Source organism: Ciconia boyciana, chromosome 9, assembly GCF_034638445.1.
Source record: "Ciconia boyciana chromosome 9, ASM3463844v1, whole genome shotgun sequence".
Taxonomy (NCBI): domain Eukaryota; kingdom Metazoa; phylum Chordata; class Aves; order Ciconiiformes; family Ciconiidae; genus Ciconia; species Ciconia boyciana.
Window position 1 is genome coordinate 29,774,819 of NC_132942.1, and position 12,012 is coordinate 29,786,830.

Here is a 12,012-nt window from a genome sequence, read left to right on the forward strand (position 1 = left end):
ACTTGCCTAAACCAGGGCTGAGTGGACATGGGAGGGGGGAGGAACGGGACACAAACCACCTTATTTGCTATCCAACCCCCCACCCCCAATGTGTAGCTACCATGTGACCTCATAAGATGACTCCATCTGAGCTGAGGATTGCCTCAAGAGAGGCAGGCAGGTAGTGCGGAGCGTTGGGGGTGTGTAATGAAACACATGTGTGTGTTCTGGGCCCTAGCTGAGGCACGGAGCGTCACCAACCCCATGAGCAGAGCCCAGAAGTGTGGTGTGAGCAGGAGGCCCGGCCCACCAGCATCCCAGCCCGTCACAGCATTAGTAAGGCTCACCCACGGTAGCAGCATCAAACCAGGGGACGGGACGGGATGGGACGGGACAGGACGGGGACGGGGACAGGAATCTGTGACTTAATGGTTGTCAGATAAGACAGCATCAACAGTAACAAATAAATGGGGCCGCAGAGAGTCATGCATATACAGAGATAGAAAATACGCACACAGAATTACTGCAGTTTTAAGTTATTAACGCATATAGAGAATAGTTAGACCCCCAAAACCTCCCCATTTTTCTTTAATTATTTAAATTAATTAATGGCTAAAATTGATTAATAAATAACAATATCCACGATCAGATTTCTGTATACACAGGCCAATCAGCTGCAAAACTTGACCATTAGGGCCATAAAATGCAGGTTGGTTGTGGGGTGTTGGGATGTCTTTTTTTTCCTTTTTGTAAATGTTTTTATTGTACTACTTGCTCCATTATAAAATGCATCAAATGCATTTGTCACCGCTCATGAGTACCTGTAGTGCTGGCCGTGGGCTGAGGCGGGAGCGGCAGCCCGCATCCTTTCCACTCTCGGACCTGGGTACGTCAGCAGCCGTGGGGCTTCCCGCCTTGCTCCCACCAGGGCCTGCACGTGGCCGCCCCGGCACTCGCGCGTGCAGCCGGGTTGTGCTGCGGCTCAGTAATCAGCCCTTTTTTCTTTTGTTTTTCCCTACTGTCCTTTTCTATAGGTGCTTGCTTTATGTGGCACCGTCACACGCCAAGCAGTACCTCCCTGCCGTGGTTAAAAGGACCAACCCGCAGCCGGCAGCCCCCCACTGCTGCCCTGCTCGCACAGGAACCCGGCAGCATCGCCCTCTCTGAGAGCAGCCATGGGGCCTCCCAGCATTAGAGACATCAGCAGGCAGCAACAAGGGGCGCGGGGCCGGGGGCTGCACTGCCACCTGCGGCTCCATGGGGCGGCCTCGGGCCCTGAGCGCACTGCAGCACCGGCCCACTAAACATCAGCCGGAAGAGCAAACTGATCAGGGACCATAAGGTGCTCTCTAACCCAAGCATCAGTGATGCTACAGCTAAAAACACACCTACCCTGGCTTCCTTCTGTCCCCAAAACCACTGAATTCCTGCACCAGCTCAGAAGGGAGGTGGGCCTCAGACTGCTCCCGTTTCCTGAGCTGGCCAGAAGCAGATCTCTGAGGAAGAGCCTAAAGAAAACAGGCAGGGCTAACGGAGGCTGCAGCCACACCGCTGGGTTCAGCAACCACGGCTGGACCTGCTCCTCATGAAGTGACTGAAGATTGTGTCTCACACTGTGCATTTTTCTATGACATTTTGTTTTGCATGAAAGTTTTTGGTTTGAAAAATTACTCCTGCGTTCAAGTTGTTTACGGTTTTCATTACCTTCCACTAAGCTTTACAAATGCCCCAAGATCTCCTAGGTATTTTACACCTCCCCAGTAGTATCTGCGTTAGACAGGCAAACAGCAGTTTCATTTGGATCCAATTTTCCATTATCGGAGCTTTGCACTGCGCAGCCGGGCTCGAGATCCACGGGCAGCTTTGGTGCAGTAGGGACCAGAAGCCGCCTTGCCCAGACGCAGGCTGCTGTGTGAGATGCCAGCCCAGCCCTTGGCCAGCTCCCACGCTCAGCGGGGACACGAGCTCAACTTGCAGCACTTTGTTCGTGAACTGTCTGTGGGCTTGACCACTGCGGGAATTACACATACTGCCACGTCTGAGACGAAGACCCGTTGCGTTAGATTTGGTGCATGTCTGAAACTTATAAACCTGTGAAAGTTTTACATCTACCTAATTACGTTAGCCCAAAAGTAGTTTTAAGAGCAGCACTATAAAGATGGGATTACAATAGCTGTATAGGCACATATGAAAATAAATCTTCATTTTTAAAAGCTGTGGGTTAGGAACAGGCAAGGTGTTTCCAGCTGGTACAGGCAGTGCCCTCTTGTGACTGAATACTCGAAATACAGGCAAACCTCCAGCTGCAGCTCCTCAGCAGGACTCGGCTCTCCTGAAGATAAACATTGGTGTTATTGCTATGAAAATGTTGAGTGAGATGTTCTGAGCACCTTTCCCATAGTGATTCACAGGAGGGCTCAGCTTTAGCTTCAAAAAAAGTCAAATAATAATCTTATTGCAAATGAAAAACTCAGTTTAAAAAAAACAAACAAACCCCCAACCCTTTACACTACAGAAGTAGGTAATATGTTTCCTGAAAATATCTTTTGCAAGTATTTTTACATGCTTAAGTATTTGCAATAAGAGATTTAAAAAATACTTAAATTGACAGCATTCATTTTACAGGTTTGCATGCAAACTTGGCATGCAGGTCTTCTAAATGGTAGCTATGGAAGCAGCACTGAAGCTACAGCATGATCCCAGTGATCATCTAGGGTCAGTAAGGTAGTGTACTAAGCATTTAAGAATAAATTCATTTTTCCCTACAGGCAAACTACAGTTAGCTATAGCAGCTTTTCATTGGTTTTCCATTATAGTAGCAGGTACTAACTGGTAAGACACAAGCAGTATATTTAGACCTGAGTTGATACAGTACAGCAATTCCCAAGTTTCTAGAAATGTTGAAATTGAGAGACTATCAAAAATATATAAAAATAAATCCTTCTGTAAGTACACAAAACAAGCTAGTTCAACACTGTACTCATTATTGTTTGTGACACTCCCAAAACTCCAAGCCCCCAAATAAATGAATAGAGCCATAAGAATAATATTTTTAATTAATATTCATACATAAAGAGCAGATGGTACATTCCTTTCCAGCAGCAGCTAATTCCGCTCTCCCATTGCGGGGGGGGGGGGAGTTAAGGCTAGTTGAGGGCAAGCTGATATACAATGGTTTGTTTCCCTAACTCATTCTTGGAGACAGCCTTTGTAAGTTTAAGAGACTGTTTGTGCACAAAACATGGGATGTTTATTTAGCAAACCATCAAGAACAGAGAAAAACATGCTTTGTTACAGTGGTAAAAATACACAAAGCTCTAAAGCTGTTTTTTTACACCAACTTAGTTCTGAAACCATAAAATTCCAGTTGGCAGCATGTTGTGCCTCAGTATTGTATTAAACAGGCTATCGTTAGGGATCGTGGTGACCAAGTTTGTCTATTCAGTGAAGTATAAAGTGCACAAGAAAAATAAGTGCATTGAAATGAACCATTTATGATGATGAGTAATGCCTGTTACACATAGTACTTGCTTAAAATGGAAATCTCACAGGCTGTTTAGTAAAACACAGTACTACATTTTTCAAGAGCATAGAATCAGTATCCCAGATATTAGAAAGACCTTTCCTGAACATACTGTTTTTGTATTTTTTTTCCTCCAATTATCTCCCACACCAAAAGACAAGCACTCTGATGTGGCTTACTGTGGGTCTGGGGTTTCATTGTTTGGTGGTATTTTTGCGTTAGTAATGTGTAAGGCATCACCTTTAACTAACACCTTTTCACTTTACCCTCTATGTTCAAAATAAGCAAGCATTTAGTGGCACAGTGATTTGTTCCATTTTCTACTGATTTGAGCCCCTATGTCTAAAAATGATTAGCAGAATAGGGGCTGAGAGTTGTACAGGGGTGCAGTTTTTCTCCCCAATTATGAAAGTTTATGTATTTATTCTGAAACTTTACATTTTTCACAGGCTGTCAGGAACTGTATTTTCTATGTTTTCCCACTCACAGGTTAAGGCCATTGTTAGCAATATTTAAGAGCCACACCATGAAGCAATCACCTAAGTGCTATTAATTTATGGGCACATTCACCATATAAAAGAGAGCTGATTGGGAGGTTCCCAAATGCATTAAACTCATAAAAGTTGGGTGCTTAGTCACTGGAATCTTTGGGCATTACATTTAACAACAGTAGATGTTTTAAAATGCAGGCTGTTTCTACAAAATAGCTTATTCAATTCCCTTGCAATATATGCTGAAGGATAGAAACAGTTTCTTACCCTTGTATACAAGTTATTTTACAATTTTCCTTTCACAGTGAAAACACTTTTCTGTCTGTATACTCCTTTCTGAGAAGGGAAATAAAAATCAGGGTTAGTTTCCATAACATTTCATTTACATTGCCAGATTATCTCCGGTCCAATGCAGTACACCATAAAGCAATACTTTTTGGATTAAAATAACAGAAGACTCAATTGTCAAAACCAACACCTTTTTTTTTTTTTATGCTATAGAAGACATCTCTGTCTACTTAACTGATAAGCAATAAACTAACCATGTAATCACATACTGTTTGCAAAACTATTTACTGTTTTGCAGTAATATAAAGTAGTACAAAATGCAGACTGTAAAGTACTGCCTGCATTTCGAAACACAGTATTTGTCACCAAGAAGCGTGCACGATAATGCATTTCAACTGTTTTTTCTGTATGTTCTCTATGTGTACCACAGTAAGCATTCACACAACTACTTCTCCATTTCCAGTCAAAGGCCAGAAGATTGGAGGCAAGAAGCCAAGCAGCTCATTTACACCCATCTGTTTTTATTCACTTCTAGTAGAATATGCATCCTGAAAAAAAGGGGATTCTTGGATATTTACAGTTGTGAAAAAGAGTTGGTAGCTTGCTTTCATCTAGAAAACTTTAGTATGGTTGCCAAGTCCAAGTCTCCCCTCTAGCCACAGCAGTTCCACAGCTGTTCTCCAAGTTCAGGCAGGAAGAGGTAAGGTAACTATAACTTTAGGTAGTATGTAGTATAGGTGAAGGGCAGGGGGGAGGGGAAGGAGAGAACACAAGTGGAAGACATATGAAAGTTAATGCATTGAGAAAACTAGAAAATAAATCTAGGGCTAGAGAAGAGAAAGAATCCAGACATTCAAATTGGTCTCATTGGTACACAGATTTGTGCGTGTTCATTTTGTAAAGCCTTTATGTTTGCTCCTTGTTCAGAAGGGGGCACCACTTGCAACTATGTTCAGGTTGAGTCACTATGGGGCTACGGGAATGAAGGTATCAAACAAGGTATCAAACTTTGTAGAGAGCAAGTTGAGAGTCTCTTGTATTATTATTGCCTTTTTTTTTTTTTTTTTGCAAGCCCCCTCCTGCCTTTGCTTTGCAAACAGCTCTATTTGAAAACATCACTTGAGGTACCTGGCGGCTGTGGCCAGACTTCCGTTTCAATATGCAGCCAAGGGTGGGTTATCACCCCTTCTGCTCAGATCATGTAAGTGTTCTTGAGCCCATTTTAATAAATACAAGCTGCACAGCCAAGACCTACAACTAGTCTTTTTACTTTTTATTACCTATGAGATGCTTCTATGGCATCTTTGTCGACAGGTCTGAGCATCTGCAGCTGCTGTCCCAGAGCAGGATAGCATGTGGCCAAGGAAGACCCAATGAACAATCCATCCACTGACAGATGGTTATAGAATCCATCACCTAAAGCCTCACTGAAATGTTTCAGGAGAGAAAGAGTTCAAGAGGTTGTAGTAGTACTGAAACTAAAGAAACAGAGTTAGCTAAGGAGCACAGACTAGATAAATAAGGCAAGGGAACATGGAAGCCAGGAGACTATTAGAGGCAAAAGCAACAGTGACGCTTTTAATAGCTTTCTTGCTCTTGAGAGTGAAAAATTAGAGCACACTTCATACAGCAGCTAATGGAACAGATGCACTCTCTCACCACCCCTTGCTTTAGACAGATTCATCCTTCAAGCATAATTTTCAAATCTCTCTCTAGTACTGTTCTGTGGAACAGAAAGATTTTAGGTTTCCCAAGAAGAACAAAGTAACCACATTTTCTACAATATGAGATCAGTCTCCACTGTCTTTAAAATGTCCTTTGGCTTTGTCAAAGTAGCTTCTCCTGTGTTATATTTTGTGACCTCTCCTTCTATAGACTTGATCCCAAAAAGGAACTTTTCTATATAAAACATGTTAGAGTTGAAAATGTACAGCTCACGTATATGCAATTTGTACAACCAGATTTTACTGTATAGATGTTGTTGCACGTTTGCTAGTCAATGTAGACAGAATTAGCTAAAAAGCAACTAAAACAACAGTATTTCATTGCAAACAGGAACCAACAGACTTCAAAGTATAACATTTTACGTCAACACAGGTTGTGCAGCTTTTCAAGTTAGTTTTCATCAGATACTTGGTATACAGGAAAACTCTGATCTACTTTTATTTATAGTTTCATCTTTCCAGGCAGATATTTTTAATATTCATTAATAATTCTGAAATTAAGAGTCAGATGTATAACATATTCCCAGGTAGTAGCTTAATGTACTGTAGAAAAGTCAGTTTTGTTTTACCAAGGACTGGAATCCACTTCAGTAACGTTCCCTGAGGCAATCCACTATTTTATTGTTTTGTCCTCAAATCATTTGTATAAAGTTGCTGTTCTGTTCCAGACTGCTTTGTTTCTTTAAAAATAGACCCTTAGAAAAAGGCATCTGTTAACTTTCATTGCTAATTTTATATTTCAGCAATTATGCTTCCCCTTAATACCCTCTTCTCCTCCTCTTTTTCCCCTCCAAAAATCACAGTTAACAGATAGGAGATCTGTGTGCTTGATTTTTCACAAGATAGGAATTCAGATCTTTAAACGAATGTTAATTTTTGAAGATGCAAATGTGTGAACTGAAAAGAATGTAGCAGACAGATAACAGAACAGAATTAATATGCAATGAGCAGTCTCAAATTTATTTTACTGAAACTGCAGTTACCCTCTCTTCAAGAGAGAGAATCTATGGTTCTAAAAAGATCAAGGGTGGGGAGAAGTGGTGGGTGTGGAGGGTAGAGAAACACAAGAGAATCATCATCCTTGGTCCACAGAAATGCACCGAGCAAGAACACTGTGTATCTTTACATTCTCAGTGGACTAAGTTTCTCCTGATATAATTTCACCCTTAACATTTCAAAAAAGCCTGTGTATAATCAATGCACTTAAAGCTTTAAGTTTTAGTAACTTCACTTAGACTTTGTTTATAAAACAAACACATACAAGCACACTTCCCAGAGTGCAAAATGCTTAAATACTTCAATTACAGAACTCCACATGTAGGTTTTGGAACAGTAATCCTTTTGCTCGGAGTCAACTTCTTCCTTGTCATCGCATCCATTGCCAGCAACGGTTGCATTAAAACTAACCAAAAAATGCAGCAAATGCAACAGGAGATAACTCTATACTGTTTCTTCAGTTTTCCAGAGGACATTGTTCATTTGTATAAACTCATCGTTGGACTTTGATACATGCACATGTAAGCATCACAAAGTAGTCTTCGTGCACAACCTTGAATTTTTCTGGAATCCAGTGAGTGCAATTCTTCTAGAGACATCTTCAGGTATTCACCAACTTCTGGACATGGGGTAACTTGTGGAATGTTAAAGCCATTCTGACCTCCTTTTAATCATAAGGAAAGAAAGAGAAATAGATTAGGATAGCATCTACATATATTTTCTCTTTATAATGTACTTTAATTATGACAGCATCACCAGTTCTTGAAAACACCTTCTACAAAAACCTAAATATGCCATTCTGGACTACTGCAGGGTAAACTTATGTGAAAAGTGTACTGTTTAAGAAAAATTGCAATTGGTGTTAGAATATCTTGTGGTGTTACTAACAAACAAATATCCACACAAACACCAACAAAAACCCCACCAGAACAAGAACTTTGGGGTTTCGTTAACACTAAAGATTCTTTGGGAGACACTAAAGAGACTTTGGGAGAGTGACCTGAATACATTCTCCACCTCCAATGCTCCTGAATTTGTTAGTAACATGACAACTGGTAACAGTTGATGAATTTCTAAACCATGAGTGTCTGTACCTGACTTGCGAGACTAAGGCAGAGTTTGCTCCTGGCCATTTTCCATGTAAAAATGAGCAAATTCAAACAACGCAAGTATGGACATCCATGACACTGTTCCCCAGCAGACATTTTTAGCTTATAGCACCAGCTGAAGAAAAATATTTGTGATACAAAAAAACCTAAGATCAGCACTGAGAGACATCCAGCGAGTATCTCATGTGATCTACATTCCTGAAATAAAGTGGTTCTTTACAGACTTCAGTCATACACATTTCAAGCACTCTGAAACAAAGCTTGATTGCCTTCTGGTTGTTATAAAAAAGAGACTTTAATCCTGTAGCAGTTTCATTTTTAACAGAAGGCAAGATTCTTCTCCCCTCGCCCCGCAAACCACACTGTAACAGAGGGGTTCAAGAATGCTTCATGCAAAGAACTGCTACTATGAGTCTGACACTTGCATCTATTACTGTTTTTCTCAGGCACCAGAACTGAACGGAGAGTCCTTATTTAAACACTATTTAATGCAGCAGTATCTAAGAGAACACTTGTTTTACTGACATTTGTATTACTACAGGGTTAACAGTTTTCCACTGATAACTCTAAAGAGACTCAAAGGAACAGCATAGATGTTGTAATGTGTGACTATTTCTTTTATTCTAAAGACACCTACACTAAGTCATTTAACCAAAATCAATAAAAATATTTGCATACTATCTTATAATTGTGTACATCCACTTAAATAGAGACGGGAAGAACACATTCCTGCAGTTGCTTATTTAAAATGAATTCTCTCTGCTAAACTTGCAAACTATAGAAAAACATATAAGGAGTCCCGCTAGAGAACTTCTGCAGTTACTTCTGTACCATCTACTTAATAAGGCATCCAATCTACTTGAAATTTAGATTATGTAAATCAGTGGCTGCTGTGAAATCAACATGCTGAGGTAAGGCTGGGTCAAGATTAGTGTCCCAGCATCAAATACTTCAAGTTAAATGACATTAATATCCCCAAAACGTTAAGAAATAGGCACTGAGATTTAAAATAGTAATACATGTAAAAAAATTAATAGAAAATTAATAATAAATAAAGATCTACCATCCCGATCTGCCATGCTGTCAAAGAAAAGCCAGGCGGAGTCATCCCTCCCGTATTTAACAAAAGCTACATAGTGGCTTGTTTCTATGCAGAGAACAGCAAACAACTCCATCTTCTGGTACGGGATGCAGCCATGTCGCCAATCCCAGTCTGGCAGATCTTTAGGTAATGACAATGGATTGAATTTATGACTCTGTCTCTTGGGATGAAGATGAACCTACAATTGAAGTGATATTTCAGAAGAGAAAAAACACCCCATAAGATTATTTGCTTCAGCGGCAGACAAAGCTAAAAAGAACATTATTGCTGAACTGAAGATTAATGGCATTAGAGAAGGAAGTGCAATAACAGTAGCAGACTAAACATTTCTTCTATTTTTCTCCACCAGTGTAGTTCAATATTGCCCAGAAAATTCAAATCTAAGGTTAGAAGGGAGATCAGATTTAATGCAACAATTTTCTACTACGCTCAGACTTGAAAACAAGCTGTGACTATGACAGCTTCATTTAAGTTACCAAAGAGCTCTCAAAATTAAACAGTTCTATGCCATGAACTTATCAATTCAAACAACGTAGCATGTATGTAAAAATCAGGATTTAAAGCAGGTGACAGGAAACACATTCCAAGCTGCCTACAATTACTACTTCTCCACTGTATTCAGTCCTGGATTTGGCAGATGCCATGTTTTCAGTAAGAAACTGTTGATTAATACATTGCAGAGTCAAGTGGAGTTCCTGATTTGTCACCAAAGGCTACACTTTACTTGGTGGGCATAGTTACACTAGTGCTGGTGAGAAAGTCTCACTACACTCTTACGCCTTTCTGTCGATAATTACAGCATGTACCATCTGGGTTAAATCCATACAGAATAACAAAGACAACAGCTTACTTGCGTATTGCAGGTTTTGCAGAACTGCTTGATTTTCCCAGCAGAAATATCAGTATCTTCATAACATTCTCTGCACTCATACATAGCAAGCCCTCCACATATACGGCACTGCCTGGGAGCTGCATTTTTAAAGAAGATATTAGTCTCCAATTTGGGGAGGCTTGCTTTGTTTTTTTTATGGTGAGGGGTACGGAAAGGGGAGAGGATTACTATTTTAAATGGAGAAAAACACTACATTAAAAAAGCTAAGACCAGATTGCAAATCAAAGCAGAAATGTATCACTGTATTTAACTTCTTCCCTTCAACATAATGTGGAATAGGAGAAAAAGGGTTAGAGTGGTAAGCTGCAAAATGGAAGACGATAAAAATTAAGTTTTTACTTGTTCATGCAGTTGATAAAAAAGGCTTTTAAATCAAGGTAGTTCTCTCTCATCATATTGGTGCAGCTCGCTTAGCCCCTGTGTCTGTCAATACTGGGGGGGAATAGCATAAGCTGATGGCTATGACAGTGAAAGAAAAGACCATGACTGTTTCAGAGATTATTATTCCAATAAATTTTAGCAGTTTTATTAATTATTATCTCAAATTTAAAACAAGGTGTCTTTTCTTAGGTAATGCAATGAAAACTTCAGTGGATGACAAATGTCAAGAAATTTAGGTCACAAAAAAAGGGATAGATTTATAGTTGAAAAATGCACCATCACTACGTGCTGCAGGTTTACATACTAATCCCAGGTTCTCTTCTTCTCATTCGATAAACTAATGACAAAAATCTTAGAAACAAGCAGCACAAACTGATGAAGACTAATGAAACACAGTCAACATTGTAAATACCTGTTAACCAATCTTGGTGCTACACTTAGCTTTTAAGATTTCCTACCTGCCACATTAAGGAATTGTTTTGCTGCTAATAACTCAATTTTAACAACATTGTCTTGAAATAAGAAGTTTAGTTGTACAGATACTCAAGAATTAAACAAAATCAAGCAAGTTATATTCTATATGTTCTTCTGAATTATAGCTTTTGACTTAAAAAAAAAAAAGCAGCATTCTAGCCAGTAAACTCTCCTTTCTCCTCAGCCTGAGCATCTCACATTACCTTGTTAAATATTTAATAAAAACAAAACAACAGCAAAACAAAACACCACCAAAAAACACCCCCAAAACACAAACAGAACTACCAGGAGTACTTACTTTCACTGTTAGTCATTCTCAACAACTCTCTTTTATTACACAACACAATGTTGTATACTTACTATCTTCAAGTAAGTCTGTTATATTTAATTCCAAGGATGGAAAAATTTTGTTGAACATTTTGAAGTCTTTTCCAAACCGAGGCATCTGGATAATCAGGCAAGAGGGTGCCTAGGTAAAATGCCAGAATATAATGTAATGAGCTTGAGATAGATAATTGTCTAAACTTAGAGACATACTTCTAATATAAACATATTCATGTTATTTAAACTTGCAGCCATTGACTTCAAAATTAACAAGATAAGCAAACCAAAATTAAGTCTTTGAGTTTCCTACAGCTAAAAAAGCCCAGGAAAGTGGCATCTAAATCATTGTCAAATGTCCCGTTACGTTCAAGTACGATACTAAACATACTGGACTACACTCCCTGATCCGGGGAGGGGGGGGCGGGCAGGGGGAAATCTTCCCTTTGTAAAGCTTTTTACAAACAGAGGTATCTCAAAATATTCATCCTTAAGACAACTTGCTGGCAGTAACTAAGAAGTTTTCTTTCAATTCTTTACCTAAATTACTTTGGTCTGTTCAACCAAGGATACACATCACTAAGTCAACCTTAGAATATTTTTGTAATGTAGGCAACCTGTACCACTGACCTCGTACTCCCATTTCCAACATGTCCGTGTTTTGTTTTCACGCCAAATCCTATTTTTGTCCCACTGCTGAATGAGCAAATATCTAGGTATCATCACTTCTAA

General features: G+C 39.6%; 1 protein-coding gene across 4 annotated transcripts in view; it reads right to left on the reverse strand.

The window, feature by feature from the left end:
* Nucleotides 1-785: 785 nt before the first annotated feature.
* The window catches only part of CYLD (CYLD lysine 63 deubiquitinase), a 31,862-nt gene continuing 20,635 nt past the window's right edge, over nt 786-12,012 (reverse strand). For 2 of the 4 annotated variants that reach the window (XM_072872238.1, XM_072872235.1), the window contains exons 14-17: nt 11,320-11,428; nt 10,063-10,181; nt 9,174-9,390; nt 3,006-7,665 (exon numbers count right to left, since the gene is read on the reverse strand). In XM_072872238.1, the coding sequence (XP_072728339.1) occupies nt 7,481-7,665; nt 9,174-9,390; nt 10,063-10,181; nt 11,320-11,428 (630 nt within the window). In that variant the 3' untranslated portion in view covers nt 3,006-7,480. Of the gene's footprint in view, nt 2,312-3,005; nt 7,666-9,173; nt 9,391-10,062; nt 10,182-11,319; nt 11,429-12,012 lie in introns of those variants that run through there. The other 2 variants (XM_072872237.1, XM_072872236.1) reach the window with 2 other exon arrangements.